The 20,000-nt window shown below is 43.4% G+C and overlaps 1 protein-coding gene across 1 annotated transcript in view; it reads right to left on the bottom strand.

The window, feature by feature from the left end:
- LOC8043240 (UNC93-like protein MFSD11) overlaps positions 1 to 19,984 on the bottom strand; it is a 34,267-nt gene extending 14,283 nt beyond the window's left edge. Inside the window, exons 1-7 of the mRNA XM_040205941.2 lie at positions 19,585 to 19,984; positions 12,111 to 12,172; positions 10,907 to 11,014; positions 8,494 to 8,573; positions 6,015 to 6,111; positions 3,838 to 4,014; positions 2,966 to 3,033 (exon numbers count right to left, since the gene is read on the bottom strand). Coding sequence (XP_040061875.1) covers positions 2,966 to 3,033; positions 3,838 to 4,014; positions 6,015 to 6,111; positions 8,494 to 8,573; positions 10,907 to 11,014; positions 12,111 to 12,172; positions 19,585 to 19,671 — 679 coding nt within the window. The 5' untranslated portion in view covers positions 19,672 to 19,984. The remainder of the gene's footprint in view (positions 1 to 2,965; positions 3,034 to 3,837; positions 4,015 to 6,014; positions 6,112 to 8,493; positions 8,574 to 10,906; positions 11,015 to 12,110; positions 12,173 to 19,584) is intronic.
- Positions 19,985 to 20,000: the final 16 nt, after the last annotated feature.

Raw genomic sequence — 20,000 nt, forward strand, 5'->3', positions numbered from 1 at the left:
ACGACCTTGGCTCGTTCAGAGCTTCGTTTGTGGCGCTGCTCAGAGATGCCAGCACGCATTTTTTATTGTACACGTTTTTAAGGATGGCAACCAATTGTGGAGACACGCGCAAATCAAACTGCACGTGCAAAAAAAAAAACAGTTTAGTATTAAAATTTGCAAAAAAAATGATGTAACACTACACCCTTTTTTTTTTAGAGTGAAGCCTGTTTTTCCGTAACACGTCCTTCAACGTTCTTTTCCGCTCATGCAATCATCTTATTGGTTACAGGGAGGCAACAAAACTTGGAGGACGCTAAAGCTTTGTCTTTAAAGGGAAACGAAATTCCAGCGCTCATTTTCTAGCTTGAATGTGTTGCATGTTGCACCCCAACCTCAAGAACACCAGTCTTCCATTGAAAGGCACAAGAAAACTAATTTCAAAGCTAAATAAACAATCTTTCAATGTGCACCTGGTGGATGCATGCAGAGCCTATTTGGGAGGTAACCTAGCAACGTTGGGGAACTTGCTACGTAGTCGTGACGTAGCAGATTCCTTCGGAGCAGTACCGCCTTTTGGAATTTCAACGTTTTCCTTCTTAGCTTTCCTCCTAGCTGAACTCACAAATCGCGCATTGTACCAAACGGTCCAAGAAGACGGAAAGGAAGGATTCCCCTCTTTCTCGAACCCTCGTTCGTGCAAAGGACACAGCCATTCTCCCCCTAGAAAGATTAGCCGGTCGCTCAAAACTCGAACAAAAGTTGCTTTCCCCGCTCCGTTCAGCCCTAAGCTGACAGTGTTGTGGAAGCTACGTGCCCCTTGGGCCAGCCACACGCTCGTCACCCCACGGGTACTTCGAACGGCTCGGTTGTAACGCGCTGACGCTATTGACACCACCACAACGCTGACAATGCCACCAAGGGCAAAGCTCATAACCACGCCTGCCTTGCTACTCCACGAACACGGGAAATCTTTTCTTTCTGTTTTTGTTTGCGCCGGATATCCCATGACGCATCGCGCTCTCCGTTCGCTTCTCTTCGAGCGCTTGCTCGAGTGCACTGTTTGGAACGAAAAATATAGCCAGCCGTTCAAAATACAAACGTGCGATTATCATTTACGGTTATTATCCGTCATGCTTGACTCATTTCCAGACGAAATCTGAATATTTCAATTGTTGTTTCCGTACCCCTTTAACAGTGGAATTCGACAGTGTTATCAGGCTCCAATCGCATCGCCCTCTCATTAACTTCTCATGCTATTCCTGCCAGTGAACGGGAAGTGCAGCGGACATGGTTTAGTTAGTAGCAATAAAGACAAACCAATTCGGCAGGGATACTAAAAAGTGCTTACGTGTAGGAATGCAAAAGCATTCCTATAAGCAGCGTGCCACGTTTTCCTTTCGCACATGGCGTTCCGGCGGTGACATCACGACCCCCCCCCCCCCCCCTCCGCAGGGGCGGCAAACCCCGCCAGCTTCATGATGGCTTCCGTGCAATCCATTGCATTGCTGTACTTTTCTTAGTGTTTTATTTCTGTGGCGCGTCCGCTCTGACCTTGAGCACACCCGCCGGCTTTCGTGACGGAGCATCTGCGTTGCTGTACTTTTCTTTCGTTTTTTTTTTATTCGGAATGGGAATTTATAGGTGTCGTTTCGCTCAGTCAATGGGAACTTAGGTGCCGCTTCTCGCTGCTACAAACAATGCTGGCTTCGCTCCATGGGACTGTTAAAGCTTTCGGATTAAAACAACAAACGGTTAAGGGGCTAATGTGAGCACTGAAGTATGTTGATGTGCGTGTCAAAGTGCATTATTAAGGGGACAAAGTTTGTTGATGTGAGTGTCAAAGTGCATGAACCTGAGTGACAAAGCCAAGCTGTGTAGTCGGTGGCAATACAAGCTAGCCCAGTTCAGTGTTTGCCAAAAGGGGTAAAATGCCACATGGGGTGCCTCCAGCATGCTAAGCTACAAAACTGACTGCCACATTGTGACAATTGAAAGTGCAACAACCCATTCCAAGTTTCCATTCTTTGAATGGCTTAGCGCAACCAGGATTTTATGCATGGCTTTTGTGCTCCCCCGACTTGAACCCCCTGGGCAAGCTTGCATGGCTGTACTCTGCAGTTTATTTATTAATACGAAAGCATTAACTGTCCCATGGAGCAAGTCAACATCATCAGCTTTGAAGCCGCAGCAAAGACTGCGCCAAACGGCAGCTAAATTCCCCTCTCCCAATGGAGCCAAGTGAAGCCGCGATCTGAAGCCTCCCAGCTTTGAAGCCATGCAAAAAGCCATGCAAAACAACAACTATATTCACCTCTCCAAAAGTGAAGCCGAAATGTAATGTGACGCGTCATAGTTTCAAGGAACGAGGCTCCCATTGGCCGCCGCGCGTCAGTTCCAAGGAGTGCAACACCACGGTGCTGCAGACCTGTGCCACCAGCGCCAATAACCGGAGCGGGCTCTGGGACCCCCCAGAGCCCGCTCCGGCAGACTCCTAAGTGGCAGCACGGCCGGTGTCAGTGCGGCGCACCCACTTCACAAGAGCGCGCGCAAGAACAACATTCATGCTTTCGGATTCACAACTCATAAGAAGTGCTTAGGTGTCCTCAAACCTTTTTATTTATTTGTTTGGTTTTTTGTGCCTTAAAACGACCAAAGCCTTTGTTTGAGACACTTAAGTACAAAATATAGCATGCAACCTGCATACATCCACGCATACAATATTCTAGAAAATGTTTAAAAACGATATGGTAGCTATGTGTACAAGAGAGACTTAACTTCATGCTTAAAATGTTTGTAATTAACAAAAATATCCACAGGGTTAGGTGGGCATGTCAATTAAAGTAAGTTGCATGCGAGTAATAGGATATATATAGTTCTCTTCATTCGTGACTGCACACATCGCACACTACGCTTCATTAAGGAAAAAAGAGAGCATCACAAGACAAATCAAGAAAACCGTTTGCGACCAAAAGAATGTACTCACCCAGTGCCTGAACGAAATCGGAAGATCCGGCGGGCTTGACCACACTGGGAGGGGCGCCCTCCCCTTCCCTGCACAATCAATCGCTTTGCTTGTCAGAAATTCACTTTTTTAGACGGATACTGTGACACACACTAGCGGCGCCAAATCAATGCCTCGCTCTAAATTTGTCGAGCTACTTTCGAAATTTCGACATTGTTCCCTGCTCACGACAAAACTTTCTTTGAGAGTCTCAAACTAAGTATGTCCTCGTGCCTCATTTGAAATCTGGAACTTAATATTGTACGTGCGAGGAAAGGGCCATAAAGCAAGACCTGCAACACCTTATAAACTTCAAGATCAAGCACTTCACGCATAATTATTACATCTTAAACCGTTTTTTGTTTTTCATTTGCACAGATTAATTTTGTCAGGGGTCGTAGAAACGCCCCGTGCAATATATTGCGACGCGGTCGAGCCACGTCTGTACCCGTTCTTTTGTCATGCGATACGATACACTGTTGAAGAAAGCGCACGTGCGTTCCTTCGCCCGTTTTCCGGTCGTCTCTTTGAAATTCGAGAACCACAGAAGACGCAGCTTCCACGTGGCCACAAAAATAATTTTTGACGACATATTATCGTTGGAGCGAATCAAAAATACATCTTGGACGCCCACGCCTTCTCAAACATTTGGGCAGTTCAGTGCGTTGCCGCAGACGAAGGAAAAGAGGGAAACAAAAAGGTTACGTTTGGGGTTACTTAGGGGTAACCTGCATGTGAAAATCGCTTCCCCACCCTTAAATTTGCCCCTGAATGTGAAACTTTTGTCATGGACGGAGAGACCTCGGACTGCTTATCTGTCCCTGGCTATCAGCCTCACGTGCGCTTCGACTCACGGTGAGTCGGCGGCCAGGGACCTGCTGGGCAGGCCCCCTCCCCTGAGGATGAGGATGAGGAGCATGCCGAGGATGCCCACCCCCGTGAGGGCCCCGAACACGGTGGTGCGGGTGGCCTTGTCTATGTGCTCCAGGCCTTGGAACTGGACGTACACGAAGATGTTGCCCCAGATTAGGCTGCGCAGCGTGGCCATGGAACAAACCAGAAGGGGCGGGGGACATAAGTTCAAAGGGTGCGTCCACTACCTCAAAATCCCCTAAAAAAAAAATTTAAAAATTTAATAAATGTTTGGTAAATTAAAAAAAAAAATAGCAATAAAAACATTGAAGTGAAAAATTTTTTTTCAATAGCTCGACATTCTTTTTGTAAATAAAAAAAATATATTTTAGCAATATTTTTGCTGTTAGAGGCGATTTTGTAGGGGTAGCCCTCTTATAGGCCCCACCCCGTGCTTACAAAATTAAGCAGCTTTTCTCGGCTCTCATTGGTTAGAGATGATTGACATGTGAAATGTTTGTTCTAAATTGTATCTCCGTGGCGTAATATTTATATCGGCAATATTTTTAAGTTTTAGAAACAAATGATCTAGATAGAGTCATTATTGTTTTCAAAGATATCTCGAGATTGCCTTTCCAAATCTTTCGAAAAAATCTGCAAACTTCGGCTTCGCCGAATCCCAAGGTTCAGCGCCGAATTTTCAATTCAGCAAAAGTTTGGCCCATCACCAGTTTCTTACACAACTATGCTCTCTTAGATAGTAAAAAAAAAAAAAAAAAAATCAAGAATAGAGAAAATAACCAGGAGCAATGAGGGAGCGAGCGAGCGAAGTAAGCCATAAAGAGTGATGCTGGGGAAGCAGGAAAGCCGGCGATCACGTTGGCCAATACTTTGGCGTCGGGCCAAATCAGGCACCTTTTAAATCACAAGAAGCATGCTTTTGTGCAACTTTTTTTTCGGTGCATACATGCGTGCGTTCGTCTGGCGTGCTATCAAAGCGGGCTGCGTGGCTGGCGTGGATGGCACCATGAACAAGGAGCTTGAAATGGGACTCTTTACAAACGTTTGTATGTGGCATTCCAGTATATCTTTATTTACCCATTGGCTTTGTCTCAAATACTGCACAACCTTACCAACCACGGTCGCGATGTTCCAAGAGATCAAACAAGTTCACGGTGACCTTATTTCGGTGGAGACACACTTTGACCTTACACTCCGTGGTTACATTCCAGGATATGAAGCGATCGCTGACCTTGCGATTCCTGAATGGGCTACTCATCAGGGAGGAAATGTGTTAACAAAGTGGAGCGTCTTTCCCTCCTTTGTTTTACTTTCTCATGGATGCCCTCCAGCCGTAAGGTCCAAGGGAGTGTCATTTAAGTAGGATGAATTCTCGCGGATTGTGGAATATGCATTGTGGTATTTTTAGGGGTGGGCGATTACTCTGTGTTTTTTCGGAAATCGATATTCGTGCAAAATGTGGGGTAGGGGACGATTCTGAAAATTACGGTAGTGATATGGCCTTCAGAATTCCCCAGTTTCTCTCATCAAGCTTCACTGCTATGCACCAATGTGCTAGGACAGCTCGATGTTCTTCGAAAGTTTCCTCACAATTGTGGGACACCCTTCATTGGTTATAACTATACTTCGATACCTGTTCTTAAAAGGCAGTGCGAGAAAAAAAAAAAGGTTGAACTATATACAAATGAGCAATTCTTCGTTAAGTATGCTTCTTCTGTAGCACCAGTGTACTGCAGCGAAGTGACACTTGCAACATCAGTGTCACGGGTGCCAGCTCCCCACGTCGCACTAGAGCTTGTATCCGTCAAATGTCTTGAAGTTCGAAAGCCAAAGCTTTGGGCGCGTAAATTGTCACTAGGTCTACTAGACCAACTCAAGAGGCTAGTCTTTTTCGAAAAAATGCCAAGAAAAGGGTTCTTTATAATCAAATGATTAACCAAAAATAACATAATTATGCTTACCAAAAAAAAAAAAAGCATTCCTAGAAAAGCTAAGGTGCCAGGAAAGCTAAGGCTGCCGGAAAGACTAAATAGATGCCAAGAGAAACTAGTCATCCTAGGCAGACACACAAACGAACCTCAGCCCTTTACGAAGATATGATATCACAGACACGATTTTGCGTGTAGCAAACGCCACGTCAGCCTGCATGTCCACTTACCTGCATTGTAGCATGGCCCAGAAAACGCCACTGTTTCTGGACATTGTAGTGCTGTTGGAGTTGATGGTTAGAAAGTTGCCCTGGCCTGTCCATATCACTGCACGAGCAAAGGAGAATTGCATCATCTGGTGCCCGGCATTTATAACACAAAGTGCCCAGATGCAAGCTCTAAATTGCAGGTCAATGGTGTGTACCTGACACCTCCTATACAACAAGTCCATAGCAATGGAGTGGGGACCCATGTTCACTTAGCGAGGACATAAGTACCAGCTCAACTCTGACACGGCGTGTCCTCTCCAAGCCCAATGCTGTTCTCCAGCAGGTTATGTAGAAAATCGAGTGCTACAGCCATTGTTATGCAGAAAATGTTGGTAAATCATGTCTCCTTAAGTCTTCAAGCCTGCTTTTGGCAGTGTCAAGGACCTTTATCATATGTGGTCTATAGTTTGTGAAAGACTAACGATTATGACTTTATGTCTTATGGGGATTGTGATCCTTCAATATTCTGTCGCGTCAGCGTTTTGGCGCGCCGTGGCGGACGCGTCGACGTAGCGAGAGGTGGCACTGCTTACCACTGTGAGTGGCTTCCTCCTCTCCCCCTTGGGGCGATTTCCGTAACGAACCCCCGCACAAAGGAGATCAACGTGTTGCTCCTTGATTGGCCACTTTGCGCCCGCCGTTATCTTAAAACCAGCAAACAGCAGGATCTCGCTGGTCTCTTCTTCCTGGGATTCGGCGGCAGCGACAACGGGGAACCGTCCGGCGCACCGGCGAGCGTTTACCCCGTCCTTTGTACCTTTGTGAACGACCGTTCGGCCGTGGGCGATCTCCACACCGACGGCGTTCACCAGCTTATAGCCGCTGTGTTCTTCTTTTTGTTTCATTGTTAATAAACAGAGTTTATCACCGTTACCAACGTGACTGGTGTCTGTTTGCGCTCAACGAGCAGCATGCCACGCGAGTATGAACCCGCTTCGCGGTAGAGCGTCTCTCCGCGAACGTGGTACTCCCAAAGGCAGTGGCCCAAGGGAGAACCACAGTCTGCAGCTTCCCATAAAAAGCTGCTCACTGTCTTGCTTTAAGATGCCACAGGCCATGACATGGCCACCTTTTTGCATAGAATGATGACACACTGGTCTAAGTAAGCCTCTCCTTTTTTTGTCATACCGCATCATAAAAATACATAGGATAAAAGTAAAAGAAAACGAAAAACTTGGAAAGTCAATTAAGGGGGGACACTACCCAGAAAAAACAATTTCTGCAAAGAAAAGTTGATTTTGAAAAATGTCATATTTACATCCACCAACATCGAGAGAGTATTCCCAGAAAGTTTCATTAGTTTACACTGCATAGTTAATTTTTTATAAATTATTTTCGGTCCTCCGATGCTAAAGAAAAGGCAGGGGTTGGAGCACTTTGAACGCAATTTTCTCCATTCCACTTTTTGGCATAAATTTCACTTTAGGAAAACTATCGTTTTGTTATTATGCAACTTGGATTCATTTTTATGAGTTTTTCTGGGGTGAAATTTTAAGGGGAAGATAACTATGAGCTTGTATTTTTTATTTTTGTCATTTTTCATGCTCAAGAATTAAAATTTTGGACAAAGGATGGAAACCTAAAATACTGTATTTGTGTTTATGTGGCTTTTTTGTCATGAAAGATGGTATAACATAGAAATATAGCTCCATAGTTATCTGCTCTGAACTGTCCTAATGCAATGTAACACATGAAAACGACAAATTTATAAGTAATTTCAAAACGATAGTTTTCCTACGCAGACACGCCCACTTTCGTCTTTGAACGTTTGCAATTTTTTTTGTACTTCACCCAGGTTAACAAAAATTGGCAGAAGTGTTCTCAACATCAACAGAAACAAGCCCTGTAAATATAATTTAAATCGGACAAGTGGTTCAAAAATTTACTTTTTTGGGTAGTGTCCCCCCTTAATGATTTTTTGAAAGGAAGAAATGCAAGTTGCTCTTTCGAAGACAGAAATCCATACATAAAATGTTTGGGGTAAATCTAAATTCTAAAATACTTTTCCATAAGGTTCTTGTTTGAGTGTACCTTCAGGTTTAGCAAAAACATAGATTGTTGGGTAAAGCCACCGCTAAGCTGCTCTAGTCAGATATCGTCCTGCCACAAAAATTATGAGTTACTTTTTCTTTTTGCTGTTTCCAACATAGACTGAAATTAAAATGAAAAAAGCCTTTAATGTTTAAATCATAATGAACAAAAAAAAGGAGAATTATGGTCACTAATTCATTCATGGTATCCCACAGAACCTCAAAGGCGAATTTGCAAGGTAGCAATGCGACCACATTTCAACGAGCTTTAAGAGGCGTTACAGCAAACTATCATCTGGCATTATTTTTTTTTTTTTTTTGCATATAAATTTAGGTTGGAAAACTTAAAAAAAAAGTCACTCAACACAAAACGTCACAGGCACAAGAAAAAAGTAAGAAGCCACGCTTACGTGCGGCACCAAATCCAATGGCTACGGAGGCTGCGTAGAGACCCCATGTCACTGGCACTAAAAACTGCGCTATAAATATACTGAAAAAGAAAGAGAGACAAAAAGCAGACGATGCCTTGAGAGAACTGTGGGCGAGATGTGATAATAAATCTCTCTCATGCAGGCTTTCATCCATTGGAAGGCAGACAGCTGCCACCGTAAGACTCCTAGAGGTTTCCATCGAGTTCACTACGCTCAGTGTGGTAAGAAACCAAACGTCTTGACAAGGAAAGCCTTCTAAATAACACATCCACGCAAATTTAGCCTACACAGCAAGGACTGCAACCCAAAAAAGACTGACATTTATGATGCCACCATCTGTAGTCACACTGTTGCATCCACTTTCTCAAAAAGAAAAGCGAAGTCTTGTTCTAAACCTCGTCCCCCCCCCCCAAAAAAAAATTCAATACGAAACTTGAGCATGGTGCAACACAGTTAGCAGGAACAACCAGTTGCCATTGTTTCCCGTTTTTTTCTGAGAACTGAAAGGCTGTCATCAAAACTACTAATGTGGATGAAAGTGCTCACTCGGGGTAAAATTGAACGCTCGTCAATACCTTGCTTGAGTAGAGTGCTAAATACTTTCATAATAAGTGATGCTCAGTCTACAGAGTGATACTAGATTTTGCACTTCCCTTATAAAGCAGCATTTTATGAAATGTGACACAGGTGCACACCAAACTGCATGTGGCACATATAAAATATGAGTAGTGCTGACAAAATATTTGAAATTTCGAGTAGTAGTTTCAAATAATACATTATTCAATATTTGCTTCGAGATAAACTGCCATATTTATATGTTTTGAAGTTTTGATCTCGGTGAGTTAGCCCCGGTGAGTGCACTTCTCAAGGGGTGTCCAAACAGGACACTACAAAAGTCGTCGGGCAACACAACTCCTGAAAAAATCGTGAAAATTGAAGCGGGCGCTTCAATCTTGATGATTTTTGCAGGAGTCGTGTCGCCCGTCAATTTTTGTGGTAAAGCCAACATCACGACTTTTCTCCTTGCCTCCTCCACTTTTCTTTGACACTCGTGCTCATCAGATTCGACGTCACACGCCACCTGCGTCTGGCTGACCCCGCTAACGCCATCGCCTCGGCTCGAAGGCCAAAGAGCTTCGGGTGGATTTGGGAGATTCCTGCGTCGAAGTGCATGTATTGGCCGCCCCAACTCAGTTTTCTTTACCAAAATCCACGTTCGTAGCTTAAAAAAAAAAAATAAATAAATAAAGTGCAGTGCGCAACAGTGAGACTTTTAGTTGTATGTAGAAACACTGAGAACTTAAGAATATATCATTTATTTTATTAAACTCCAAACCAACCAGGTTTGTTTGTTTATACGAGGTACGTTGAAAACACAAGAGCCGCGGGAATCCAATCCAATCCACAGAACTGCTGGAAAACGACACGACCTTGGACATGAGGCGCGCTTGCCTGGCTTGCCCCCTCACCCTTGATTCTTCCCTTTCCCGTTTTCGGGACTTGCAAAGTGGCGGATGCCTGGAGTGATTGACCGACAGCCAACAGAGCGTGTGAGTGGCCCTCCAGACCCATGTGATGAGCAGATCAAGGCTCGCGTAGAGGACACGGGCGATATTTGATGGGGGGAACTTTTCCCTCAGCAAAGAAAAACAGCCGGAAGCAGAGCGCCGCACGATTTGTCAGAGTCGTGTCGCCCGTCGATTTTTGTAGTGTCCTGTTTGGACACCCCTTCAGCGGGCACGTGTGTATTGTGGGGAAGCAAAACCCGCGAATCTCGAGGGCTCCATGGCTACTGTTTCCCTGCAGTGCACAGGTGCTCGGTGAGAAGCGCACTCAAAGGGGCAAACCCACCGCAAGAATGCAATAGCATGTGTTAGGCAGCGATGTCTTGACAACCCATACTTATCATTCATGCTTTTTTTTTTTTTGCTTTTTTGTCAAATTTGAAATTGAGGAATGAATATTTGCATGTAGCAAGCGCATTTATAAATTTCCTCGATTAGGATAGCCGTGACAATTTTGTCATTTACATGCCATAGTTAATAAATATAGCTATATTAAAATTAACTGAGCTTTGAAGTAGAAGTGGAAGGTTGGAAAGAACTTACACGAGTTCAGCTGAATTTTCGTTTAAGCATGGCGCACAGTAGTGTAAGGTTTGGGGAAACTATTTTATATTCGATTGGAAAAGATTCGGCCAAAACCACAATTCGCTTTGAATTCATGAGTGTATGTCTCACTAACGTGCTTTCACGTGAGCACATTGGCCGCGGGCCTCTTTCCTATAAGGTAGCAGTCTTTTGCAGTTATGTGTTATACACTTATAATGTAGAACAGCAGTGCAAACAAACCAATACTCTATAAAGTTAGAAACTGCAGAAGCAGTGCTCACTTGTAAGTAACGGCCCCGACAAACATGGTGTACTTGGGACCCAGGAAGGTGATGATGGACGGGGAAATCCAGTTGGAGATGGCGAAGACGGCATAGATGACTGCCAGACTGAAAACACAAATAACATACATAAGAAATCTTAAAAACCTGGGACGTGGCACCAAAAGCAAAGAGACAAGAGGATGAAAAAAGGTGCAGGCACCTTACGTTGAAAAGAGACAAGCAGAATGACATAGACACAGATATTGTTAATCCCAACGTAACACCTGAGAGTGTGGTGCGGAAAAATTAAGGAACTTTCGAGTCGAAGGAAAAGACAACAGAGGAGAATGTCATGGAGACATTCACCTCTGTTGTGTTTTCCTTCGACTTTAAAGTTTCTTATTTTTCCGCACCACACTCTCTGGTGTTACATTGATTAATTATCACCAGCTCACCCGTACACTCACTGTGTTTTCGTTGTAGCAGAGATTGTGCAGGTCACTGTATTTCATTCCCTCATCCTCGTTCTGCATGCCTAAGCCTAAGGCTCCAAAATATCAAACCTATAAACTGAGATGACCCCGGAATAAATGTTGAAGTCTGCAAAACAATGATCTCCCCGTACCTCTTTCCCGGTAACAGCTCTGCAAACTGAACCTTGATGAACCACAACCTCTGTTGGATCAACCATCCGAATCTTCACAGCACTTTGGATGTTATCTGTTATCCCATGTTGGGAAGACTAATCACAACAGTAGCTGTGTTATTACATTTATGTTTCAATTATATAAATTCTGTTAATATATGGATACCCTGCTTTTATTGACAAACTGGATAAACACTCGCATTATTGGCTCATCATTATGGACATCGCACATTATGGACGGACTAGCTAATACACTTCAAACTGGTCACTCTATATTAGTACCCCTATTCCTTTAGGATAAAACACTTTAAGGTGGATGCAATCATTCTGGGCAATGCATCCAGTTTGCTGGGCATCATATAATGTCATGGAGAGCACTGACGCGTGGTGCTAGCTTTCAAATCGAAGACAACGACCTTTATAACAAGAACTTTCAAATTCTAGGCCCCAAAACCCGAAACCAGTCTGAAGTTCTCCTACGATGACCAGATTCTGGAGGGCAAAGGAAGTATACAACGCAGGCACCAAAGACACACTATACCGTTCCCTTAAACAAAGTCACCAACAAAGCCTCACCTGACGTAGCCATCTCCCGTGTAAGTTGGGTCTTCTGCCTGAATGCTGTCTAGGATTATTTTCTGAAACAAGTAAGAATGACGTGTGAATGTGTGAAAATATCTCTTTATGCTCGTGGGAAGACAAATGCACGCTGCAAATCTCGTTGCCAAAAACACCAAAATCTTGTGTCCCAAATCAAGCCTCATATCAGAAAAAAAAAAAAGTTAAGGTGACTGCAACCCTCAGGGACAAGAGAGGTTATTCAATTATCGATACAAATGATTGAAATATTTTGAATCTAAAAAACCTATAAATCACATGGTAGTATTGGAGGAGAAAGCCTATGCACTAGTTTGACAGTAGGAAAGAGACTGAGAGGAAGACATCGCAGGGCATCTCTCCCCCTAAACACAGCCGACTACGGCAGCTAAAAGCTATGGCATTAGGCCGACAATGACTTCATGCGTGGATTTCCCTTCTCATAAGCTACTGTGCCTGACACAACCAATGCAACTGGTTCACTAACACTTTTAACAAATTTGTGGGAACAAGGAATCATCTGCCTCGCTTCGTGCAAAGTTGGTCAAACAATAACTCTGAACATCTCGTTTGCAACTTTATCAGGCTGCATATTCTTTCTTTATTGATGTGCCTCATAAACCTCATAAACGACTACCACATCATCCCGAGAGATAGCGCACCTGAAATCAAGAGCAGATCGGTTGAAAATTAGGGGTGGGTTAACTTTCGGTGTGCAATAAAAAGAGTTGGACAAATGCTATTTTAGGCTATCTGTCCCAGCATCACTTTTTATTGCAGCAAGGGGCAACAAAGCAAAGATTACTGTACACCACAGTCAGCAATTCTCGCTTATATCCCACCATAGCTAACTACCCGCATTTACGCCGAGGCCATCATTGATCCCAATACTATGATTACTAGAAGTGGGCTATCTTTCGGTGTTTAAGGAAAATGAACAAATCAAGCCAAAAATAGGGGGCGGGTTATCTTTGGGGGGCAGGGCATCTACTGGCATATTACGGTACTGCCCATGCACCTTTTATCTGGATTGGTGTTTCCATACAGGCACAGAAGCCGCCTCTCTGCTCACGTCTGACTGTCTGATGACCGACAGAAGGCGACGGAAATGACGAGCCTCGCAAATACAGCTGCGTTAAAACGCATGCTGGATAAATCACACGCAGTGCAGCTGGAACATATAAACTCCAACTTCCGACGGGCTATTTTATGAGTGTACTATACGCTTCAATTACAACCAACAATTTAGCAGCAGAGAGCTGCAAATACGGCCGCGCGATGACCTCTCGGTAATTGCTCATAATAATATAATGCTAGCAACAAGTGGCAGCCTTGGGCAGGGTGATATTTACCACATAAAAATGTGTCAATCAATCAATCAATCATACAATTTTTTGTTATTTTATTTTCCCTCGATGGCACACATTACTCTTCGTTGCATGCCCCTGAACTTGACGTGCAGACCTGGTTAAGTTACCATATTTTCCAGTGTGTATAGGTCACATTTTAGCAGACACATTTCAGCTCGTGCTCTTTACAGCACTGGCTTGTATGCATTGGCTTCTATAAGTATGAACCTTAAAACTGTGCAAATTCGCCTCCTGGGTTATATTTCTCGTTCAATTCATTGGTAAAAATATTTAAACTGGCTCCCGCTTATATTGAGATCACAACACACATATGTACGGGCTTATCAATGCAGTTTCGCCGTTTTCCAATTGTACCAGTATGTAAGTGGGAGTTACACAAAGGTGCACGACTACAAACCTTTTTTTGTGAAACCAATCAATTAGAGGGGAGGGTGCCACTTATATAGGCCGACACGTGCATTCCTTATTTTGTGCGCAAGGTCGTAGTTCATCGCACCTTTCGTTGTTTCTGAAGAGAAATGTGGCGCTCAAGCCAAACCCGTTTCTAAAGCATCTTCACGCAACTGACTACACATGTGCTAGCGGAACGGAAGTCAAATTCAACAATAAGATTATAAAAAGTAAGTTTTTTTCAGCAGCAAGCGCTCGGCAGCTGTACACCACGTGTCATCAACAGACGAACAGACAACATGTGAAACAAGGTAGAGGAGTTCCAGGGTTATTACCATTCCTCGGGGTTTTTTGATAGAGGAAGAGAGAGAGGAAAATGTGACACATGAACTTGAAAAAAATAAAAAAGATCCGCAACAAAATTTCTGCGTACTACTACGCTGCGAGCCTCCTACCGCATCATTAGAGTTCACTTTTATCCTTTCAAATGGTGGTTTCTAGCCGTAAAGGGTGCGACCGAATACAACAATCAATAAATTTGTTTACTTGATCACCGTCGGTGAGAGTATTACAGAAGGTGTAACACTCGTGAGAGAAAACATAAACAAAACAAAAACGTAAGTGAAACTATACACAGGAGACATACTATGGTAAATTCAAAGAAGCTAGCAAACGAAGGAATACAGTAAAATCCAGACAGACTAAATATTAAGGCAGCTGCGAACACAACTTTGCTGCTGTTTGAAATTAAGTATTTGAGAGGGAAACTATGTGTGTGGTCATGTACTATACTAGAATTCAGAATATTAAAATTTTACTCAATTCCTAAATTGTCGATAAGCGGGAGGCTCATAAACCCTAACCGTGCTGCTGGCGTTAGTTTGCCAAATCTCCGGTCTCCACAACCAATCACGAAGCTGGCCAAAAAAAAAAAAGCAAAGCTCCATATTTCTCAGTAATCAATAAACAGCACCATTCTAGCTGAGACACAAAAGATCTCGTGCATGTCCGCCGAAGCGACAAACCAAAACTTTCCACCGGGAACGTCCCGCGGAATGTTTCGGGCGCAATTGTCATCTCCCCAGCCCATTAACGCCGGCCGTAGTATTCCCAGTCATGCTCGGGGAACAATGATGTCGATGTAATCGGTGCGGCAGCAATTGCCGTGACCCACATGCACTGGTGGATTCCGCTAATGGATCGGCGACGCTACGTGACAATCGTCGCGAAAGTGAAGGGGTGTGGAATATGCATGAGCAGCTGGTGGGACACACCCCCTTCCCCTTTCCTGGACCGCACCTCCCAGAAAGCTCGCTCCAAATCCAAGACAATGAGGTAAACATACTACGAGCTCAGCGCTCCAGCTCAATCTGACAGTTCAGAGTGAAGGGATGGTTTGCTGGCCGCGTCGAGGTGCGAGTTTTTTTTAAGGACTTTAAATTCAGGCTGTTAAATTTAACTTTTATCTGGTAATTCAAACTGTTAAATTTAACTGTTATCTAGCAATTCAGACTGTTACGTTAACTTCTGTTACTCGAGAAAGCTAGACCGTTCATAAATGCTTTCGTTATATGAACATCAACGCGGGTCATGGCGTGAATGTGCTTTGTGCACCTGGAGAAAAAAAAAGTAATGTTCCTTGACCTTTTAACTTAAAAATTGTGCCCCAAGTTATGCTGTTTAGTGTAATCCAACACTAATCAATTACAATAAATTACTCACAACCACAAAAAAAAGTTTGTGTGAATAAATTCTTTCTCTACCCTACTAATAATAATAATGCTAAAGCTGTTACCATCGCATTATAGTTTGTTCAGACATGAGGTCTCAGTCTGCCTTTACAGTTGCACTGATGCTGAAACGTTACAGTCATGTGGTATTATAAGCTGTCATGTATGTGTTTGCTGAATGATTCCTTGTGCACTATGTTGAATCTCACTTGTTGCATGCAATTGTGAAATTAGTTATAGTTTCTGGAAATAATGCAACAAAAAAATAACACTTTAGGACAGGAAATAGATGCAAGCTTTCCTGCAGACGTCAATTTAGAAATCATATATATTTAAAAACAAACACACACACAGAAATATATGTAATAAACAGGTGTACCTGCATTAAAGAGAACACTAACTAATTGCATAACTGAAATGTACTGCTCGTAAGAATAATTGGTTCACAAGAAAGTGGGCTAACTTTCGGTGTACAACCAAGAAAAGTGTAAAAAATTATATTTTTAGGTCATGCTTCCCTTCTAAGCTTGTTATCGTGGCAAAAGGCAACGAATCAAAGATGACTGTACTTCCCAGTCATCAACGATCGCTTATATCCTGGCATAGCTAACTGGCCGCATTTACGCCGAGGCCATCATTGATCCCAACACTACTATTACTAGAAGTCGGCTATGTTTTGGTGTTTAAAAAGATATAGAAAATCAAGCAAAACATAGGGGTGGGCCATCTATCGCGAGTTTGAACAAATTCTTTTTTTTAAATTTATGGTTATCAGCTTGGGAAACACGGTACTAAATGAACACATGAAAACTTGAAGCTATATAGATTGAAGAAATTCTCTGAGACAACTAGCTATAGGATGATGATGATGGTTGGGAGTTTTATGGTGCTAAATGCAACTTAGGCCAAAGCGAACCAAACTAGGGCGTTATAACATGCAGCAAGCATTCAGAACATAGGTTAGCAATAAATTGGCTATAAATTACACCCATGACACTTCATCATGCATCTTTTCCAGGTGCAGTCTTGGGCAGGGATGTAAATATGATGGTCAGCTATGCACATCTCATAAAAATGTTGGCCATCCCACTTCAGGAAGTACAAGATTATGAAAACTATGCCAGGTATGACGAAACCAATCGTTTCTGATAATGGAAACAATTGTGAACCGATGGCAAGTGGGATTTTCCGGCTCGTGAAGATAGCACACCTAGATGGCCCACTTCTTGGCCTCAGTCTAGACAACGATGACAATCGGCTGCATTTGGAGAAAACTGACGATAGAAAAATTTGAGGAAAGTGAAGTATTTTTTCCGTTGCAAGAACACATCAAACAATTTAAGAAAAAAAAAAAATTATGTTTTACAATAACAAAACAACACATGAAAACTTCTATTCCTCCCCACAACTTTAACTACATGAAGTGGCGATATGCGCACCAAATTTCACGATTTTATCCTAAGAGATACACAATTCCAATTTGAAAGCTGGCTGTCTGCTCAGAAATGAAGTGCAGCTCCCAATGTTCCATAAACCTGAAATTTATATCAAAGCAAAAATTATGCATGTAGCCTGTTCAAGACAAGCTCCTTGTGCAAAGCCCTTCACCTCCTCCTCTCGGGCACCTCCTCTCCAGTGCTAGCTCTGCTAAAGTGGAAAGAGCAGAGGGAATTGTGGGAAGAGCCTGTCCTGCTGTTCCTTAACCTGCAACAATTAAACTACACGTAAGTATACACCTCCAAGGAGTTGTCAAAGACTTAAGCGGAATTTTATTCAAGCTTTCCACCGTAAGATACCATGTTGCCCACTCAAGCTTATGAGGGAATTACGACAAAAGTTTAGGAAGGGCTGCTCGCCTGCATAAAATTTGTGCTTTATGTACACTCCCAGCCTATTCTAAACAAAACAAAAAAAACGGCGATAGGGGTTTGGGTATTTACCCAATATTTTCGACCAAGTCGAAAAGAATACTAACAAAATATTTATTAATGAATAATCAGGCACGTCAAAGTGGGTCAAAATTGAAATAAAAATTCTGAAATTTCTACCAGGGTTTCATATCAATTAGTATGTGAAATAAACAGCAAATAAATTGCAAGGTCAAATTCAATGTTAGCGGTTCGATTGCTAGCGTTGTCGACATAGATCGGTTTAAAAATTCTCCAACTATTATTTGCACTTTGTAATTGTTTCTTAAGCTCATTCCCCCTTCCATGTACTACCTCGACGGTATTCTGAATAGATAAATAAATTAATGAATGAGTGACGTGCTGCTGCCCGCATCTGTAGTTTGTGCTGCCACGAGCGCGGTTTATCAGGGTTAGCGAGGAAAGTATACTAGGGCAAGGATGTAGCCTTGGACGTTGCAGGGGACCCAAGCTCATGCGCATTGGAAGCGGCAAAGGCACGTAGTACGTGCAATCATCTAAGCGGCGTTGGCATACGGCACCCTCCCCCATCGCACCTTCACCTGCATTCTATTCAGTGCAGTCTATCAGGCAAAGATATGTATCGCGCTCGAGCATTGCCCAATTTACTAACTACACACTTCCGAACAATTGTCTCTAGTATGACGTTGTTATCGTAAGGGGGAATATGTAAGCACATGCTTGCATTGTCTCTTTATCTTATGACGTCCATTAACCTAATCTATTACAGTCCTCTCATTGCGAGGAGGCTATAATCGCTTGCTTCCCATTCCCAAAGTACACACTGCCATCATTTTTTAAACGCCGTTTTCATTTTATTGTATGCAGAACTTTGAACTTTCCTAGATCCCTAACCAAGAATAGTAATTTTTAATGCCACCATTCTTCTATTAAATGGCCTAGAATAATGTTTACATATTTGTAGTGTCTCATGCCTTTTTCTGGCTCCATCGTTGGGGCTAAAGGTCAAAGCATACTGTTTGCATTCAAATAAAACTCACTGATGTGAAATGAAGAACATTTTACGTTTTAGTATTTTTATTAATTTCGTACTGACCGCCCCTCACTCCTTACAACGGAAAAAAAAAGAACAAAAAATAAAGAAAAAGAAAAGGTTTTGTAGGTATAATTGTACAAATAAATAAATAAATTAACGTCTGAAAATAGAGTGTGCCAATGCTCTGCAGTCGCACCAGTCTCCATTTCTCCGGAATGCAGAGCCCAACGCGCAGACGCCTACTAATTTCATGCAGGAATGCCGCGGTCGAACTTAGGAAATTTTGCAACGACATTTCTCATTTCCTGAACGCGTTACCTAGCGCGCCTTGCGACAGTGCGTAAGTACGCATAGTGTACACACGAGGCACGCTCTTTCCAGCTTGAGTCGCCGCCAAGGAAATGCCCCCCCCCCCCCCCCCCCCCCCCCCAAAAAAAAAAAAAAAAAAAAAACTTTAAATAAATAAAAAAAAAAGTTGCAGCACATTGGCATTTTTTCCCCCTCTATTTGTATTCTTCTAAATTTTCCGACAAATGTCAACAGCGTACGGACGTACGAACAAGCACAGGCGCGTGAGCCTTGCTCAGCAAAATGCTTCGTTCGTACGAAAAAGCTATCGCGCATCAAAGGCGCACTTTGCAAAGCCACGCGAGCTTGCGTCCGTAGCCAGCACAGTAGATGTTTGTAAGCAAAGGTAAACCATACTCGCCGCATCGAAACCGAAACCGACGTTCAAGAGCGCATTCCAAGTTGGTTTCGGTTAGTGTTTTGCTGCCTCCCGAAACCACGTGATAACACCGACCCTGATCATGACAGTAACAGCAGCTGTTCCGATCTGATAAAGTGCGATCGGAAACCACGACTGCCTGCGCCGTTACATTTATCACGGGCAACTCGATCAACGGAAAAACCTGTTTGTGAACTGTCATTCGACTTTTCGACTTTCTTTTTTTTTTTTTTCTAAGCCGCAGAAGCCGCCCTCCGAACCCGCCCCCCTAAAGTTTGTCTTGTTCCTTTGCCGATTTAATGGAAAATTACCTGTATCAAGCCGCCCGTTTGGAAAGCGGTGAAGACGAACATGAAGCCGAAACCGAGCAGAATCACGTTGAACATTTTGACGTTCATGGTGGCGGCAGCGCTGACGACGATCGCACAACAACCAAGTTTTTGACCCGTTGAGCTTGGCCCGCCAGATACTCGAGAGGAAGCTATCGGCTAGCGCCGCGGAGATGCTCTTCAAACACGTCGATAGGATTCGCCGGGTCACCGGCGGATAGTCGGGAGCTTTGCGGCGCCGTGCGGCATGCTCGAAGGGGATCGGGGTCACAAGCTCCCAACACACCGACGATAACACATTCAGGGCGCTTTTCGCGACGCGCACACGGCAAAAAGGAAACACGCTTGGCGCGGCTTGGACTTGTGGCTATCGTTGGCTAGTAAACAAGCTTGAGAAC

Source organism: Ixodes scapularis, unplaced genomic scaffold, assembly GCF_016920785.2.
Source record: "Ixodes scapularis isolate PalLabHiFi unplaced genomic scaffold, ASM1692078v2 PGA_scaffold6__148_contigs__length_123643588, whole genome shotgun sequence".
NCBI classification, from domain to species: Eukaryota; Metazoa; Arthropoda; class Arachnida; order Ixodida; family Ixodidae; genus Ixodes; species Ixodes scapularis.